General features: G+C 42.3%; 3 protein-coding genes and 1 pseudogene across 3 annotated transcripts in view; all 4 read right to left on the bottom strand.

Annotated features, from left to right (window-relative positions):
* Positions 1–123: 123 nt before the first annotated feature.
* Positions 124–4,588, bottom strand: LOC109478671 (matrilin-2-like). Its single transcript, XM_019780336.1, has 9 exons — positions 4,564–4,588; positions 4,400–4,522; positions 3,888–4,010; positions 3,616–3,729; positions 3,364–3,483; positions 3,086–3,208; positions 1,567–1,694; positions 869–1,094; positions 124–356 (listed from the first exon to the last, which is right to left on the bottom strand). The coding sequence occupies exons 1-9, from the start codon at positions 4,586–4,588 to the stop codon at positions 124–126; spliced, it is 1,215 nt and encodes a 404-aa protein (XP_019635895.1).
* A 36-nt stretch (positions 4,589–4,624) lies between these two features.
* LOC109478670 lies at positions 4,625–10,830 on the bottom strand (annotated as a pseudogene).
* A 143-nt stretch (positions 10,831–10,973) lies between these two features.
* On the bottom strand, positions 10,974–16,342 carry LOC109478669 (von Willebrand factor D and EGF domain-containing protein-like). Its single transcript, XM_019780334.1, has 10 exons — positions 16,307–16,342; positions 15,809–16,018; positions 15,157–15,368; positions 14,513–14,696; positions 13,909–14,178; positions 13,253–13,627; positions 12,685–12,834; positions 12,253–12,367; positions 11,572–12,042; positions 10,974–11,173 (listed from the first exon to the last, which is right to left on the bottom strand). The coding sequence occupies exons 1-10, from the start codon at positions 16,340–16,342 to the stop codon at positions 10,974–10,976; spliced, it is 2,223 nt and encodes a 740-aa protein (XP_019635893.1).
* A 1,098-nt stretch (positions 16,343–17,440) lies between these two features.
* LOC109478668 overlaps positions 17,441–20,121 on the bottom strand; it is an 8,488-nt gene continuing 5,807 nt past the window's right edge. Inside the window, exons 6-11 of the mRNA XM_019780333.1 lie at positions 20,063–20,121; positions 19,875–19,934; positions 19,157–19,437; positions 18,606–18,695; positions 17,685–17,858; positions 17,441–17,446 (exon numbers count right to left, since the gene is read on the bottom strand). The exon at positions 20,063–20,121 is cut by the window's right edge and continues 190 nt beyond it. Coding sequence (XP_019635892.1) covers positions 17,441–17,446; positions 17,685–17,858; positions 18,606–18,695; positions 19,157–19,437; positions 19,875–19,934; positions 20,063–20,121 — 670 coding nt within the window. The remainder of the gene's footprint in view (positions 17,447–17,684; positions 17,859–18,605; positions 18,696–19,156; positions 19,438–19,874; positions 19,935–20,062) is intronic.

Genomic DNA, 20,121 nt, shown 5'->3' with positions numbered 1-20,121 from the left:
CTAATTCCTGGATTTCTTGGGTGGCAAAATGGCAACTCTCTTGCCAATGGGTACAGTCTGTCCGATTTGTATCTGCCTTTGCAAAAAGAGTCACAAAAAGATTTTAAAAAATCTGCTTGGAGATTATGCGTCAACGTTCCATGCTGTCTTCCTCTCGTGATCACCGTACGGCGGCGGGGGGCTGTCGGCGTGAGGAGCGGCCTCCACGGCTCGTTGTTTGCGGCGGTGCCGGTCGTGTTTGCCGCACCAGTAGACCGTGGCCACCACCGCGGCCGTCACAACTACAGCACACCCCACGACTACCAGCGCTACGTACAGCGGCACCGTGTACCAGGGAGGGCTGGAGTCCGCTTCAGCTGGGGAGATGGCAAAGAAAACATTCATATTCCTCATGTAACGAGACAACCTATGTATTATATGCTACATCTATTCTTACACTTACAACTGTCTTAGAAAAGACGGCGGCAACATGTATGCATTCACCACCTTCCCCCGAATTTGCTACCGAACATCAGGATCTCGGAGCACTCGAATTTTAGTTAAATTTGAGTCAACTTTGACTCATGAACACGCCCGAACACTGCTGACTGGAATGGTTGGTTGGTGTAACTGTTCTGCTGACCTACTGCCGAACACCAGCCGACCATACTCTAACCTTCCGACTGACTCCAAATATTTTACACATTTTGAAACATTCGGCTACCGAATTCGCTGAACGCCAGCCGAGTTTGTGCCAACCTACTCCTAACTGTCGCTGTGGGGTGTCCATCTAGTGTTTGGGAAGCCAAATTCGTGAATGTGTAATAGGACCTTTACTCTCAGTTGGGTACCGCGTTCAAAAGAATCACACACGTTATTTCATACATACCGATCTCGTACACTCTCCACGTGGACGGCACGATGGTGATTTGAGAGGAGCCGAATGTGCTGCCGTTCAGAACCTCCAGGAAGGCGTTCGTGACGTTCTCCACAGTGGCGGAGTCTTGTAACAGGTAAACCTCGAAGTTGACTATGATACTCCCGGCCCGGCAGCTGATGACCTGACACCCCTGGTACATCGGGCTGATACTGCTGGACATGAAACTTTCGTCCAACTGAAATAGAAAAAATCATAAATTTTCTTCATTTGCATAGTAAAAAGGAATGCATGCAGCTTTTGGAAAAACAAAACCTAATGGCAACCAATGTTCTGTAAGTATAAAGAAAAGTAAGTGATATACTCAGATGGCGTTTACACATTGTATGTTATTATTGTCGTACATGTTTCACACTAACTGTACCCGAATTATTTGTGTAATTTCAACATTCAAACAGAACAATATATAGCGGTGACCACTGGACATAATTACAACATGAGACAAAATTATGAAAGGGGAAACGTCTGATATACAGAATTAGACAATTAACATTACGTTATCTGTATACAGTTTAATCAGTGGCGAAATCATTTAGTTTTAGGTAAGTATAAATATGTGATAGCAAGAATTTTAGTATTGATTTCAGATGACAATAGATGTAACAGATATACAGGTAGCAATATCAGATAAATATGATTGTCCTCCTTACCGCAAACTCCATTCTTGATGAAAAGCTCCTGAACTCAGACGACTGTGTGTCTGACAGGGCCGACGTGAAGACTTGTTTCACTCCGCCGATTTGGTCGATGGACAGCTCACATCCTTTCTTCATCAGTTCTACAGACGTCATAAATGACCAAAGTCGGGTTGATGCATGCATTTATTTTGTCATTGTAAGAGAGTTATTGCAGGTTTATACTATGATAATAATGTGGTAATATTCAAGTATCTCTGTTATATCACAACATCCGCGCTTCAACCTTTACCACAGTTTTTTTAAGCTTTGGTAATTTGTATTTATGAGCTTAACATCTGTATAGTATACGCATTATGCCACCTAAATGTAACGTATTTGTATTTATTACCTTCGCCAAGAAGGTTATGTTTTCAGGGGCGTTCGTGTATGTGTGTGTGTGTGTGTGTGTAAACACGATAACTTGAGAAGGCCTTTATGGATTGTCTTGATACTTGGTAGGTGGGTAGGTCTTGATGAGACCTCAAAATGATTAGATTTTGGACCCCCTAGCGGCTTGTTATGGTACTGCAGCTGAACTTCCGGTTTTGATATCTCATGATCTAGACATGCTATGGTGATGAAATTTAGATGGTAGGTAGCTCTTGTGCTAGGAAAGAAGTGACGTGACGCTTGCTCTGGAACTGCAGGAATAAATTCTTGAAAATATTCAAAAGGGGATAACTCAAGAACCGGTTGACGGATCGTCGTGATTTTTGGTATGTAGGTAGCTTACGTGATGCTTAATATAATTATGTGACAATTATGCAAATAAGGATGTAATTTGCATAATTTATGGGGAAATTCTATAAATCAGCTGCATTCCATGATAGGACGATTGAAGCTTGTGACATTGGTAATTGACAACGAGAGAAATACAGGAAGATGTTGATTATGTTAATAATGACTTAATTTGCATAATTAATGAGAAAACTTTATAATTATGTAATGATAACTGCCTGGAATTTCATACTTGTGGTATTTGAATGTTAAATTGAGATGAACATCATTGAACATAATTTATTCAAATCAGGACCTCATTTGCATAATTTATTAGGAAATGCTAGAATGCATTCTTTGTTAATATAAGACTGTCTTTTGGCTGAGATTATGATAAAATGATATAATTAATGAAAATTAGGTTCCTATTTCTTAAATCAGGGGGGGGATAATCTAATCTAAACTTTGTCAGTCATAAAGTTTAACATCATTTGGCGAAGGTATGAGATCGGGGAACTCTAGTTGGCAATGAGACAAATCATTACAAGGGTCAGCACAGGTAGAGCTAAGCTGGTAACGACTGACCCACAATAATTACACACTTAATAAAAGACAACGAACAAATAAATTAGAATGTAACATGAAAGACAACCCTACGATAAAGGGAATAAGTTATAATTTCAATTAAACCAGTTACAGATTGCATGTTACTGTTCTTATCCAGAGACGGCCGATGGCCATTTATGCCAATAAGACAAATAATCATATTGATCACCGTCACAGGTCCTTTCGTCCGAGTTGAGTATGTACCCGGTAGGACATCCACACGTGTAGGACCCGTCCGTGTTGGTACAGTCGTGTGAACACTCGTCCTGTTCTACATCACACTCGTTCACGTCTGTATGGAAGATAAGGGAAGCAAAACTGTTTACCAAGGAAGAAACCAAGCTATTATTGGTAAAGCTACAAAGGTGAAACCTTTACATTTAGGGCTGCTACAAAATACAACATACGGCTTGCTAGATTACAGTTTTAAGTAGGTGTGCTAATTACCTATGCATGACATTCCATCGTCACCGACCACGTAACCGTCCCTACAGGAACAGACAAAGCTTCCCATGGTGTTCTCACACACGTGGCAGCTATTGCTGTCAAGCGTGCATTCATCTATATCTGAAGGAGAAACAATAATACATGAGGTTACGATGCTAAACTTAAAAGGTGGAACATTACGTCTTCCATGGTATACGCAGAAATGGGGCAAATAAAGTTAAAAGAAGTAACAACTGAAAGACGATCGAATACCTTCTTCGCAGTGAGTCCCATCCCACCCACTGGCACACGAACAAGTGTACTGGTTAACTCCATCCTGGCATTCACCTCCATTCTGACAGGGGGCGCTGGCACACTCGTCAATGTCTGAAAAGTTTGAAAAAAAAGTTTTGAATAATTCATCTTTAAGTTACTTATCATTTCTACTTACTGGGATGCATACACATAATACGTAATATAAATATTGCTATGGAAAAGATAATACTTTATACTTTTACTAAAATTCAAGGATTTGACATAATTACCGTTGCAGGTCTTTTCGTCCGAGCCAAGTTCGTACCCATCCGGACATCCACACGTGTAAGACCCGTCCGTGTTGGTACAGTCGTGAGAACACTCGTCAATATCTGCTGCACACTCATCCACCTCTGTTTAAGTACGTTAGAGATATATGTTAAATTGTCACAGATCAATGATCACAAACTAACAAACTGGCGACTGTACCAACTACTAATTACCTAATAACAGCTAAAACAAAGAAGTAGTCAAAACTCTTTTCTCCTAGAACTATCGTAGAGTGGAACTGGCTGTCACCAAGTACAGTAGGGGAATCCCTACTAGATAGCTTTCAACAATGTTTAGAGTGAGTTAGATGTTCAAGGGCCAGGTGTAACAAGTCGATCGGTGTAATATAGTCAGCTGCCGCCGCACCGCGTGCCTGGGAAGCGGGTCTGTTACGGCGAGGGGCAGTTATACCGGCTATAGATGAAGATGCAAAGAAATCTGAGTATCAAAGCAACAAAAAAGAGTTAATCACCTTCACAGGTCCTTTCGTCTGAGCCGAGTTGGTAGCCTGTAGGACACCCACACGTGTAAGACCCGTCCGTGTTGGTACAGTCATCTGAACAATCGTGTAGGTCTCTGGAACATTCGTCCACGTCTGTTTAAGAAGAAAAAAATACATTTTTCGTAGAAACCAACTCAAAGCACAAAAAGCGATCTTCATTTGGTACGTTGTGGAACTGAATTCAAACAAGCCTATTTAGTAAAAAAAAAGTTGTTTTCAATAATTACCGTTACATGTCCTCCCGTCCGAGCCGAGTTCGTAAGCCTCAGGACATCCACACGTGTATGACCCGTCCGTGTTGGTACAGTCGTCTGAACACTCGTCCTGATCTGACTCACACTCGTCCACATCTGTTTGTAAATAAGAAGATACAATTTTATTTGTAATGATAAAAGACAACTTCGTAATGACAAGATACAACTTTTCAACAGTATATCGAGCAATACATGTATAGATGATCATTTCACTTACACCTGAAAACAAACAAACAAAGAAACAAAAATAAAACTAGCCAACTTGCCATCACAGGTCCTTCCGTCTGTATTGAGTGCATATCCTGTACGACAGTCGCACGTGTAAGACCCGTCCGTGTTGGTACAGTCGTGAGAACAGTCGTCCTGATCTGACGCACACTCGTCCACATCTGTTTGTAAATAAGAACATACAACTTAGTAACTGTATGTCTAGCACTATTTAATAGAATCGACAAACTAAAAGTATAGATGATTATTTTAGTCACACCTGAAAAGAAAACAAACAAAAACGAACAAACAAAAATGATAAACAACCTACCATCACAGGTCCTTCCGTCCGTATTGAGTGTATACCCCGTAGGACAGTCGCACGTGTAGGACCCGTCCGTGTTGGTACAGTCGTGAGAACAGTCATGGGTACTCGTAGAACACTCGTCAACATCTGAGGAGTAAGACGGATACAAAAGTATTAGCTTGAATAAAACGTCGCAATGGCTAAGTGCAAGGTACTAGATCCTAGTCATCATGGAAAAGGAATGATCCAAATAGATACCTTCACAAGTCTTGTCGTCCGAGCTAAGTGTGTACCCATCCGGACATCCACACGTGTAAGACCCGTCCGTGTTGGTACAGTCGTGAGAACAGTCGCCCTGATCTGAACCGCACTCGTCCACATCTGTTTGTAAATGAAAAGATACAATTTTGTAACTGTATGTCGAGCACTACTGAAGAAAATCGATGACCATCGATGATAATTTCTGTCACACCTGAGAAGAAAACAAGGAAACAAACAAAAAGAAAACTAGCCAACTTACCATCACAGGTCCTTCCGTCTGTATTGAGTGCATAACCTGTAGGACAGTCGCACGTGTATGACCCGTCCGTGTTGGTACAGTCGTGAGAACAGTCGTGAAGACTTGAAGAGCACTCGTCAACATCTGAGAAAGAGGGATACAAAAGTATCAGCTTGAATAAAACGCCTCAATGGCTAAGTGCAAGGTACTAGATCCTAGCAATTGGAGTCATCGTTGAAAAGGAATGATCCAAATAGATACCTTCACAAGTCTTGTCGTCCGAGCTAAGTGTGTACCCATCCGGACATCCACACGTGTAAGACCCGTCCGTGTTGGTACAGTCGTGAGAACAGTCGTCCTGTTCTGACTCACACTCGTCCACATCTGTTTGTAAATGAGAAGATACAATTTTGTAACTGTATATCGAGCACTATTAAAGAGAATCGACGAACTACAAGTATTGGAAATCATTTCAGTGAAAAGAAAATAGATAAACAAAAATTAGAATACTTACCATCACAGGTCCTTCCGTCCGTATTGATTGTATACCCTGTAGGACAGTCGCACGTGTAGGACCCGTCCGTGTTGGTACAGTCGTGAGAACAGTCGTGAGCACTCGTAGAACACTCGTCAACATCTGAGTAAGAAGGATACAAATTTTATTAGTTTGAATAAAATGGCTTAGTGCAAGGTACTAGATTCTAGATAACAGCAATTGGAGTCTTCGTTGAAAAGGAATGATCCAAATAGATACCTTCACAAGTCTTGTCGTCCGAGCTAAGTGTGTAACCATCCGGACATTCACACGTGTAGGACCCGTCCGTGTTGGTACAGTCGTGAGAACACTCGTCCTGATCTGAACCACACTCGTCCACATCTGTTTGTAAATGAAAAGATACAATTTTGTAACTGTATGTCGAGCACTACTGAAGAAAATCGATGACCATCGATGATAATTTCTGTCACACCTGAGAAGAAAACAAGGAAACAAACAAAAAGAAAACTAGCCAACTTACCATCACAGGTCCTTCCGTCTGTATTGAGTGCATAACCTGTAGGACAGTCGCAGGTGTAAGACCCGTCCGTGTTGGTACAGTCGTGAGAACAGTCGTGGGCACTCGTAGAACACTCGTCAACATCTATGTTCGAAGGATACAAAAGATGTGCTTACGACTACAACTGAAACGACGCAAAGGCTAGGTATTAGGCGGCCATTGTAGTAACCGTGGAAAAAAATGAATAATCAAAATAGATACATTTTATACCTTCACAAGTCTTTTCGTCCGAGCTGAGTTGGTATCCTGTGGGACAGCTACATGTGTAGGACAATTCTGTGTTGGTGCAGTCGTGTGAACACTCGTCCAGCCCCAAAGCGCACTCGTCCACATCTGTTTGAAAATAAGAAAGCGTTTAGTATCTGTGTGCAGAGAGAAACCATCTTCTGAAATATTACACTGACCACGAAAACAGCTACGGTAAAAATAAAAATGCCTGCATCGTCACGGGCATTCCTGCAGAAGACGTATAAAATTACATGCCGATCAAACAAAGGGAACCCTGTGTTTTAGCTGCGAATACGAAAAGCCGACTGACCACAATACTACTGCAGGAGTAACAAAACGGTTGTTTAAAATGTTTACCGTTGCACGTCTTGTCGTCCGAGCTAAGTGTGTACCCGTCAGGACATCCACACGTGTAGGAACCCTCCGTGTTGGTACAGTCATGTGAACAGTCGTGGACACTTGAAGAGCACTCGTCAACATCTGTTTACAAAATGATAACAAAATCTAAATACTTCAATTTTTAAATAATTCAAACGATTTAATCTAGATGTAAATATTAATTGTTTCCAGTGGTAACGTTACATGTATATATTAAGTTAGCTTGTGTGTGTAAGAGTTCGTTACCTCTATTAATTGTGTTGTTCTGTTTAGATGTTGAACTAAAAAAGATAACCTTCAAGGTCATCAAGCAATTAAACAAAGAAAGGTGACAAACAATGGAAATCATTACCTGTACAGGTGATCTCGTCTGAGCTCAGTTCGTACCCATCCGGACATTCACAGGTGAAAGACCCGTCCGTGTTGGTACAGTCGTGAGAACACCCAGCAAGCCCAGAGGCACACTCGTCCACATCTATGATGCAGCACAATAGAACATGTGCTTATTTTCACTATCTAATGATGAAGACATCATATGCAAGAAAACTATAGGCCTTTTTATTGCAACATGCAAAGACAAGACATGGTGACGGCACATAGATCAACCTTTTTTATGCCGCCACCGACGCAAGGACAATACATTTCACATCAGCGAAGTGAGGAAAGTGCCTTTCCCAAGGGCACAAGAGCGGTTGGCATGACAGGATTCAAACCCTGAACCTCTTGGTTCTGAGCACTCTGCCTTTACGCCACACGACACCACAGTGTCTTTGCAGTCACACCAGAGAAAACTGATTATTCCAATGGTTACCGTTGCAGGTCCTTTCGTCTGAGCTGAGTTCAAAACCTGTAGGACAGTCACATGTGTAGTTCCCGTCTGTGTTGGTACAGTCGTGAGAACAGTCATGAAGATTCGAAGTACATTCATCCACATCTGTTGAAAAGTGAAAAAAAAGATATACAGCATCAGATAAAGAGTCGGCGAAGACTGTACAACTAGTAATGCTTTTGTTGAATTTGAAGGAGTTCAACATGATAATGAAGTCCTGCACTACCACTCACAACATTTTGTCAAAACATATTTGTGCTGTTATTGACTATCTACAAGATATCTGCTGACATATTTGTATGGTTTTTCCTGACCTTGGCAAGATGTCCCATCCCCACTGACGTCATATCCCTCCATACAGGTACACTCAAAACTTCCCTCGGTGTTCTGGCATTCGTGGCAGTCTATGGTGTCCAGAGCGCATTCATCTATGTCTAAAGAATAAAGAGATGTCATTGGTTATTGTACGTGCAAATATATTGCCATTATACCAATATAACCATTCAAACAGCTAAAGAGACCTATCCTTGGTGCTGAACGCACCATTCACACAGCTAAAGGGACCTGTCCTTGTTGCTGAACACACCATTCACACAGCTAAAGGCACCTGTCCTTGGTGCTGAACACACCATTCACACAGCTAAAGGGACCTGTCCTTGGTGCTGAACGCACTATTCACACAGATAAAGGGAGCTGTCCTTGGTGCTGAACACACCATTCACACAGCTAAAGGGACCTGTCCTTGGTGCTGAACGCACCATTCACACAGCTAAAGGGACCTGTCCTTGGTGCTGAACGCACCATTCACACAGCTAAAGGGACCTGTCCTTGGTGCTGAACGCACCATTCAAACAGCTTAAGGGACCTGTCCTTGGTGCTGAACGCACTATTCACACAGCTAAAGGGACCTGTCCTTGGTACTGAACACACCATTCATACAGCTGAACTGATTGAAGGACAAGCTTTAATGTAGGCCATTTACATTGTTTTAAACAGTTGAAATGATTACCAGTACAGTTTCTTCCATCTGAGGTAAGGTTGTATCCCTCAGGACATCCACAAGTGTAGGAGCCTTCCGAGTTGGTACAGTCGTGAGAACACTCATCAAGCTCTAAATCACACTCGTCCACATCTGATCGTACATAAAAAAAAAGAAAAACACAAAAAGGTATGAGTTCAGTAAAGTACAATATCAGTGCCGTAGTAACGTATTCAAATGGCGCCGAAGGTGATGGTACCCTCTAATAGTCATGAAAGGGTTACAGATTTATATCTACATATTGTCATCAAACATTATCTGTTTCTTTACTAGTGTTTTCATTATAAGTAAATTCATTCGTGATGGGGGGACTCAAATAAGCCTGGTGGGTTATTTTACAGCCTGGAACGTGTATTGGTAATTTATATTTTGTATTCTTTGTGCATACAAACAGACAAACAAACAAACAAGCAATCAATCCCTTTCGTAGGCACTAACCTTCACACGATGTTCCATCGTCACTGACCAGATATCCGTCCCAACAGGAACACTCATAGCTCCCCGGGGTGTTGTGACACTCGTGACAGTCTGGGTCATCCTGGCTACATTCATCTATGTCTGAAAACAAACACAATTCTTGAATAGCAAAAGTTCTTTTTTCACAACCATTTGTTTGAGCAAACGTTTCCATGACTAGTCTGTCATCTTCATCTAGGTAAACCATGTGACATCTATCTCCAGTGTATAGTGAATCAGTAAAAAAATGATTACCGTTGCAGGTCTTTTCGTCTGAGTCGAGTTCGTACTCATCCGGACATCCACACGTGTAAGACCCGTCCGTGTTGGTACAGTCGTGAGAACACTCGTCAATATCTGCCGCACACTCGTCCACCTCTGTTAAGAAATCAACAAAACAAAAAAGCATTAAGCAGAGTATGATATACTAGAATTTTGTGGCAAGACTGTGATGTATAAATTACTTCTTAGAACAATCTTAGCTAGCATGGACATTACAATGATCAAGAAATGACAATATTAACTAGAAAGGTAACATTTGCAAAGCAAATGCATAATGTTTACCTTCACATATGGCCTGCTATATCTGTTGATGCTTACTCAAACACATTCACATATATGATGACAGGAGTCTAAATCCCTCCTACTATAAAATTGCAACATAATGTAATCCAACACCAGTTACCATGGTGCGAGACAGTCTTGCTCAGGTCATTGACCAGGTCAGAGGTCAGTGTTTGGAACGGAAGAAGAAGAAAAAACAGAGCAAAAACAATATGTTTCCCGAATGAGGATGTGGTCTTACCAATGCAGTCATCGCCAATCAACACAAACCCGTCAGGACAGGTACACTCGTATGTACCGGGGAGGTTGTTACAGCCATGCTGACAGCCATGGTCATCTGACTCACACTCGTTCGTATCTGTGAATCACAACAACAACCAGTCAGAACATTTAACCGCTAAAACTGTACCTTCCGATGTACTGTTTTTTGTTCCATTGATTTCAATTCATTAGATGCCATAAATAAATTCAAGTACATTAATCATACTGTGTGCAAATGGGGTAATGCATTGAAGAATGTTTAATTATAAGAAACTGCATGTTAGAGAATACAGTTAAACCTCTAATGTTGACTCTGACATACATTCTGTACGTAGTTTGCCGCATAAATATACGTAGGATGACTTTATGTATTTCGTTTTGTTCGATCTAAGTTGTAGTACTTGACAAAAGAACTGTATATATATATTCAGAGCCCATTATACAAACTGGCCCTGTCATATCTGTGTTTAGCTGTGCATGAAAAACATCAACACTAGAGAGGAAAGCTGATCTACGTCACCTTTGCATTCAAATCCGTTTCCGAAGTATCCTGAAGGACACCGACCACACAAGTAGCCTCCGTCCTGCAGGTTAACGCAGGAGACACCGGGAAAACATGGGTCCAGGGCCGCGCACTTGTCCTCAACCTCCACATCACAGTGAGTACCTGATGATTTGTAAATACATGTATGTAAATAGAAGAAAAAAAAGAAGGGCAAACAGAGGGAAAAAAGAGAAAAAAACACCACTAACATGAAAGACGACCAATTGAAAAAGCATGGAGGTATAATAGATTATACAAACTGTAATATACCTACAAGTTGTAGTATAAAACGAGCACATCGGACAAAATTTTAAATACTTAGGCAATTCAAAGTGGTATCGCAATTAAGTTTCAAAGTTTCAGTACCTCCATGGAAAAAGCAACAAGAGAAGAGCACAATATATAGTTGAGAAACAGCACATGATAAAGGAGAAAGAGAAGCACATGGGACCATATGCTCTCGCAAGGAGCGGTGAATTAGGGACAAAAACAACAACAACAACAACAACAACAATGAATACCTGTGTATTCTTCCGTGCAAGTACAGTTGTAACCGTTCACAAGGTCGACACAGGTCCCGCCATTAACACACGGGTCGGACTGACATTCGTCTATCTCAGTTTCACACTCGTCCCCCGTGTACCCAGGACACACGCATGCGTAGTAGCCTTGACCGCGGGGCATGTCGGGATCGGGCGCACATGACCCTCCGTTCTGACAAGGACACGCCATTGTTGTGAGCGTGAACGTTTGTTCAGATGACGCGCCGCACTCGTCTTCAATGGTGACGTTGATGGACGTTGAGCTGACGCCGTCTGCTGTCCAGTCCAGTTGTCCGTTTGGCTGCACGGTGACGCCGTCGTCACCAGACGACGTCAGATGACACGTCACATTTCCTCCTTCGGGATCTTCGCTTGCCAAAGTCAGTGTCAGATTTTCGTCGGGAAGTTTTTGAATAGTGGAGGGTGTTGTAAAGATTGGAGCCCCATTGTCTAAAGAAATAAACAACAAGCAATGTGGATGACATATACTAGCATAATGTATTATGAAATTCAATGTGTTTGAGAAAGAATTAAAAAGAGCAGTAGTTTACTGGGCTAGACCCTGTGGAGGTAAGATTATGCATTTGCTTTGCGAATGTTACATTTCTAGTTTAATAAATTTGTCATCATACAAAGAAAGGACATAAAAAATACACATACCTGGTCGATCTGACCACTCTGAGTTGGAAAGCTCAGGCACACATTGCTGACAAATGTTACTCGGGTTCGGGTCTTCATTACTAAAACAGTGGCCTCGAATGATGCAGGTATTCGGCTGTGGACAACATCAAATGTCACATAGTCATGAACGTGACAATTAAAGTTTACCAGTCTAAGGTCAGGATTCTTACATTTAAAGTTTGAAAAAAATCACCTGCTAGCTAAAACTTAGTTAATACCTAGTACACACCTGGAAGACGAAATCACCAAAACCTTGCAAAAGACAATAAATCTTTTTAAATATCTTCTCTCGCACAACAGCTGATGATGTTAACGGCAACCTAAATATATGTGGACAACCTAGCTTTTGGCTTACAATGCCCAGTGGGCAACCTCAGAAAAAAGTATTTCGAACCCTACTTTAAAGCGTACCTTCCATGTACAGTTGCCTCCCTGAGTACACTCCTGACAGACGGAGTCGTACACGGTGAAGAACAACTCCTCACTGAACCGGTCACCATCGTTACTAACGGACAGCAGCATCCCGTGAGCCACCGCGCCGTCCTTGGTGTCCGGTGTGCCGTCCCGTACAGGGGACCGGGGCAGGGCGCACGACACCTCCTGAAAACTGCGGAATGTCGCCTCGGATCGACCGCTGGAATTCGCCTCCGTCTTTACTCCATCCTTTATCTGATGGGCAAAGAATAAAGCCAGTTGTAATGAGCAAAAGGATAATGTCAAAAGATGTTGCAAATCTGAACTTATTATGACATTCAAACAGAACAATACATAGGCGAATGTTCCCACTGGAGATGAAACAACAATTACAACATAAGACAAGTCACTTTTAGATACGTACAACCACTGTTATGTGATGGTGAGAATTCGAGTGTTGATTTCAGCTGACAACAACAATCAGCTGACAATAGAGGAAAGAATATACAGTGTTACTCTAAGATAAATGGTAAATATCTAAAATTGAAATATTCAAATTAACAACCTGAACTTGTGTGATCCTACAGGTCAGGTTCCCAGAATCCATCACGTCTTCAGCGTAGAATGACGTCTTCAAACATGGCCGGCTTCTGACGTCACACAGGCCGTTACCCGGTAGTCTTAGCGCGACCGGAGGCCTGCCGACCTGTATGGAGCAGTCCGCAGACGTGTAACCGTCGTCACACTCACACGTACTGTTCACACACCGGCCCTGGTTACTGCACTGGCGCGGGCACAGGTTCTCAGTGATGAAGGCTGGTGGCTTGGCAGTTCCGTTCTCTGTGGTTTCGTACAGGCTGACGTTGTTGTAGGCTTTCTCAGCACATTCTGCCTGAATCTTCTGCACGATAATGTCAACGTACTGGAAATCCTCCGTTACCTGAAAAAGCAGATCAAAGACAAACAATTTCAAACATTTTCTCTATGCTAAGACCATGATGACGTGCAAAAATGTATATCTTTCTTTATTCACAGATTAAACATAGAAATGGGTCGATATACTAGTAGTAAAATACACAGGTTTTGTCCAAATGTGATTGCAAATGAGTGCCATTTTATAATGGACTGTTCACTATGCATTGATAAGCGCCAATTCCTGTTCCTTTTTTGTCCGATAATTAAAACAATGGAGGAGATACTGATGTTTTTAGTCTCACTTACTTTTACATCTGCTACACAGAAGTCCACTCCAGAGAAGATGTCCACACCGTACACATCCCGACAGGCTTCAGCGATGGTCAGGTTCAGGATCCCTCCCTGGCACTTCCCCCTAGCTTCCTCCTCTGTTATCCCTTCGTTTGGGGTCGGCCATTCGTCGTTGATTTCTGGTTCTTCGTCCTCGGCGTAGTCGAACTCATATTTCGTCTCACAAACATCGTCATTGTATAGGGTTGGGTCTTCCTCGATAACTTCCGGCGGCGGGGTGCAGTTCTAGATTTTTATTGATTTTAATGATTTTAATTATTTGACCATACTAAACTAATAAAAATGAACAAGTGAGAAAGAGTAACATAATAAAAGGAAATTTTACAAAACATAATATAACGGAAAAGTAAACGTGCAGGGGTGAAGAAAAAGCCATATGGCTTGTACACGTTTGATCCCCCCCATCATGCTCTAACACTATTACAAGTTTGTCAAATTAGAATAAATGACAGTGAAGACGTAATGGGAAAAGTGAAACAACACAATGGTACAATGATCAGTGAATCAATTAAGCAAAATAATCAATTAATTAACCGAACGAACGAAATGAAAGAAGAACCTTGTTCCTTTCGTCTTGAAGTGGTTGGATGATGTTCAAGGCTGGGTTCAGGTGGTTTATTTTGCGTGTTTTATTCGGGCTGCACTCGGCCATGCGACCGCAGCTGCAGAACTCTACTCCAGAGAGAGGGTTACTGACCTCTTCTGGACACTCAACATCGAACAGACTTTCTCCACGTGGGATTCTAAAGACACAGATAAAACAATAAGATTATTAACATGGCTGATCATATCATACTGCCATGAAAGTTCATCTGTGTTGGTAGTTACATGTTTTAAGTTAAAACTCTCGTTCTAATACATGAGATTGTTCTCACCTAGAGCTTTCTACAAGTCACTCTAGTCTTTTCCAAAAGACTACTCCCGGAGAGGGCCTAATACCCTTCACGCACCCATCATTCAACCGTGACGGGGGCTGACACCGTTTACCAGATACCTTTGCCCCAGTGTTGACGTCACACTTCAGAGGAGCCACGTGACAAATCTCACTGGGTCAATCTATTGAAGAAGACCAGAGTGACTGGTTGAAAGCTCTGAGTCAGGAAAATCTTTTGTTTTGGAACGAAAATTTTAACTTTAAACATGCAACACATACTTTTAAAGGTTAAACACGGCAATGCTAGTGCATGTACATGAGATACTTACTGCCAAGCACGGGAGAACTCTCGGTGCCATCTCGGCCAGATGTAGTGTGGAGAGATTGAGCCGTCCGGCATCATGCGATCGTTTCTCGGATCTCCATCGAAGAACCCACAGAGCCCCTCGGTGTACCCCTTGTCTATCCCCGGCGCGTGGACGCGGAGGGTGACGAAGCCAGACCCCACAACTTCCACGTACGCACCGGAGGGCATCGAAATCTACAAACATAGCAGTAGCGTTATTTTCTGTAGCAGGATTCTTTCACATTGTAGATTGTTTATCTCCAAGCGGATATTTTGGTGGCTGCAAGGACCAAATGAAATTGGCCAGGATCAGGGAATATCCATTTGCCAGACAGTATGCAATACCCAAGGGTGAACTGTATCCAATATCGCCAGACAGTATATCTGATACTACCGCCCTTGGGTACAGTATTGGTACAATATTTATACTGTCGTTGCAGTCACCAAAAGACTTGCTTTTATGAGCAATTCATGTTGTCATGAGGCGAACAGCAAAATATCTTGGAACGTGCTTTCTTAGCTTGAATCATGGAGTCCAGCCTTGTTAGCTTTGGTACTCTCACCATGATCCGTTACCCCGTCTTGGGGAGCGGACCAAAGCTAACAAGGCTGAACTCCAGGCTAGGTTTTCCTACCTTGATGTATTTCCCGTTGCTATCCTGAGTGACTAGAACGCCCGGAGAGAGGGGCCCGCCCAGGGCTGTCTTGTAGGCGATGATGCGAGAGTTCCTGTTGCAGTAGTCAACAATGACGACGTCGTTATCCTCGCGTACAGCCACGCCGCAGTTACAGGAGACTTTGTTCGTAAATCTTCCCCAGCCACAACGCTTCAGCCTGGAGTGCACCTTCACAACACAAAAGAGAGATAGAAAATCACTTTGTGACAAGTTATGGAAGAAGCAAACTGCTGGAAATGTTAGGTTAGGCCTCTTATGCATGTGCTGTACATTAAAATCAGTATGTATGTATACTTGTAAGTTGTATGATTGTTGTGCAATTGTGACTAGTACAGAACGTAAGCAATAGAACGGGCCTGTCCTTGGTGCTGAATGCCATTAACAGCAGCAAACGGACGGCATTTTTTATTTGCAAATGTGCGAAGATAATAATTATGCTATATCATTTCTACTTACTTCGAAATTCCTGCCAGGTTTTGTACTTCTGTACATGATGAATTCTCCCGGTATGATCACGTGGATCTGTTTCCGCCAAGCACTGAAAAAAAGTTGACACAACAAAATGTGTATTGCTGATCATAGATTTTAAGAAGTAGTACAGGTATTGCCACTGTACAATTAATTTACTATAGCACTTTCCTGCTCTGTAACCAACATCATTACATTTGCATTTATTGAGTTTTTTGCATGGATGCCGGTTGTATTTACCTAACAACACAACAAACAACAAAACCCCAACCTGTAAAAAATTGGCAAGAAATACACAACAACCAAGCAAGCGTTATCTATCAAAACTCTACGTGTAACATTTTCTTGGTAAGATCTGTAACCTACCCAGTCAGTTCGTCAAAAGAAACGCCGTGGGGGTCACCAGCGTACGTGCACGTGGCCTCAAGGGCATCTACCGTCCGAACCTGAAGGAAAAGGTAAAAAGGGCGACTCTAAGCGGATTATAACATAATTGCAGTCTAGTAATATTACCAATGAGATTTTTACATGCAATATCAAATCCCGATTTTTGGCAATCAAATAAATAAATGCAGTAACATGACTACAACAATCAGTATACTGAAAAGTTTGCTTTGTGGTCGTGGGAGTAAATATATATAATTTGTATTACCCGTACGTGCATAGTATCAACCAATCTTGAGAGGTATCGTAGAAACCCTTTGAACGTTGCTATTGGGCATCGGCAGCCAATCAATGTCCAGTTCAGAGGATACATATACGGGAAAACTGTTACTGCGATATTCCCACAGGTCGAATCTTTGTCAACACTGATTGGATGTACATTGAAACTACGTACCTGGACGTTGACTTGTGGTGTGTAGCCGTGAAAGATGTGTGGAACGTTGTACGCCACGGGAGCGTGGGTGATCTGTCCAAAGCTGACGCCCATGTACTTGTCTCCATCTTGTTGGCCATCTTTTACGGCGACTAAGACGGCTTCTCCTTTCACTTTGTGTTCAGTATCTGACCAATTGGCGGCGTAGAACCTATTTATTTTATGTTAAAAGATAAAATTGTTGTTATCCTATGTAAGCGTTTAAATTTGAAAACTCATTCCGCTTATGTGCTTTTATACTTAAATTAAACCTTTTTACGACACAAATTATGATCATTGTTATTCAATTATCATTTGTTGTTACCCATCATTATTACTTTTGGATTTATTACAATTATTATCATTTGTCAAAAATTAATGTTGTCGGGGGATCGGGGGAAATCCATTGGCTTTTCATCTTCCCCCGGCATATCTTTCTGTCGCGTTAATGTGTATTTATCTTATTACTTGGATTACATGCAAATAAACAAACAAACTGACAAACCTCACTTGACAGCCTTCAGCGACGCAGACGTCGTCGTCGTTTGCGTCGAATGACAAGGGGACGTCTACGTAACACTGTCTCGCCCTTCGTGCCCCGCCCTCGCAGACAAACGGAACCGTACTGGTCAGCTCCAACCTGTAGTGGTCATCAGACTCGTACACGACAGCTGTGTCTGGGGCCTAACAAGGGGACGCAAAAGAAGAATGTTTACGAAAATTAGGATTAGCTAGTTTGATGTGTTAATGTGGTGTATTTAGAATTGTATGTAGTCTGTGCTCTCAGTTTGAAGTCACAACATTACCATTGATTACATACAGCAACTGTCCTAAATACAGTTCTACATACAGGTTTAACAAGGAAACGCAATAGAAGAATGTTTAAGATCATTAGGATTAGCTAGTCTAATAAGTTAATGTGATGTGTTTAGAGCCGTATGTAGTTTGGGTTCCCAATTTAAAGTCACCACATTGCACACTAGCCTGATTAAATCGCTTTTGCCGGCCGCCCAACATCCAGCCGGCCCCTTGGGAGTTGGGTGGCGGACTATGTAGGGAGCCCCCCGGAGCCTGGGTTACATAGGCTAATTGCACACAGACCGGTGCAATAGCTCATTCGAGAAAAGTGCTCGTTTTGTAACCGGGAGGTGGTAAGTTCAAACCCCGGCCGGGTCATACTAAAAACTTTAAAATTGACATTCTGCCTTCTCTGCTTGGCACTCAGCATCTATGAGAAAGAGTATGGGAAGGTCAAACACATAGCACTACTAATGCACTACTATACTGCTGTACTAGTGCTTGCAGCTGAATATGGTACAACTCATGCACGAGTATAAAAAATGCCTTCAATTTGCGATCGTACGACGGTAGTACGACGGTCGTGCGACGTATGTGACCTGACCCCCAAGAAAACAATCATGCAGATGTTACCTCGATGCCTGCCCAGTAAGGGTTGCTCTGCTGCCACTCGCTTTTCACATCCGGGGTACCTTCCCAGTAGGACCTCACCTGGCAGGAAACCTTCGGGAAAATAACGACTTCTGTCCGTAAAATTAGAAATCACAAAGGTATTGTCAAAATAGTACTGTTATTCTACAAACAAACATTGGCCGATTTCAGTTAATAGTAATACTTATAACTCTCCAAATCCCATCCCAATTCGAATTGCCAGTGTAAAATATTTCTATGGAAATGGTTGTCGTTTGGTACCAAAAGCGTATTTAGTCCGGCTGTGCGGCTGATAGTCCAAATGAACCAGGCTTAAGGTCATATCCTCACCCAGCACCCAACCGCGACGGGGGCTGACATCGTTTACCAGACACCTTTATCCCAGTATATGTTGACGCTACACTTTTGAGGAACCACGTGACAAGACTCACTGGGTCAGTCTATTGAAGAAGACCAAAGTGACTGGTCCAACAAATCTTTGTGTTGGAACAAAAAGTTTTAACTTTAAACAACATTTCGCAAGTTTAACTTACGTCCTTCCCCATCTTTGATGGCCAGGAGACCGGTACGTTTGGGTACAGCTGGTTCAGACCCAGATGACTGGCGTCCATCTTTGCTCGCCTTTCCCCAGCTGTCAGGGTCACGTTAGGCACATCCGGGTAGTACACGTCATCGAACAGGAACATGACGTCAAACCAGGCCGTGACGTCATCAGGGTCGTACTGAACCTCACACGTGAACGACACGTGATTGGCGGTGACGTCATGCTCAGGAGGATGGAGGACAGGGTTGTCTGAGAACAACGGGAAGATATCTGCGAACAACACATGAGTGTTACAGAAGTCGTGATGGATCTTTTACAACGTTTAGGCCTAAATTTTACATTGCTATGTGTTCTTACAACAACAACAACAACAACAACAACAACGACACAACAGTACAATAATAAAAGTTCATCTGTATTGGAACATGTAGTTACATGTTTAAAGTTCAAACTTTTGTTCCAACACATTCTCACCCAGAGCTTTCGACCCAGTGAGATGTCAAGTGGCTTTTCTGAAGTGTGACATCAACACTGGGTCAAACATCGTTAACCAGATACCTTTGACCCAGTGTTGACATCACACTTCAGGGAAGCCACGAGAACAATCTCTTGCGTTGGAACAAAAGGTTTAACTCCAAACAAACAAACAAACAAACAAACAAACAAACAAACAACAACACAACAATATTTATGAATATGAAACTCACTTCCACAGGCTCGATGAAACACGTTGTATTCTTCACCGTTCGGACAAGGTTCGCTATCCCCTGTGTACAAGGACAAAGATATGAAAATTCATGGGACGAAAATTCATGCCAGCGTGAATGTCATCCACATGATCGAATCAACAACATGAACTAACAACTTTTTGATATTAGAATAAAAAAAAACGTACCTGCACAGTAAGCGGTACAGCGGCTTGGTTGTGGGTTGCTTTCAGGATTGTAGTATTCT

The sequence above is a fragment of the Branchiostoma belcheri genome, unplaced genomic scaffold (assembly GCF_001625305.1).
Source record: "Branchiostoma belcheri isolate BF01 breed outbred unplaced genomic scaffold, Haploidv18h27 scaffold45, whole genome shotgun sequence".
Lineage (NCBI taxonomy): Eukaryota > Metazoa > Chordata > Leptocardii > Amphioxiformes > Branchiostomatidae > Branchiostoma > Branchiostoma belcheri.
The sequence above is the reverse complement of the archived record's forward strand: the minus strand, read 5'-3'. Positions and strand labels throughout refer to the sequence as shown.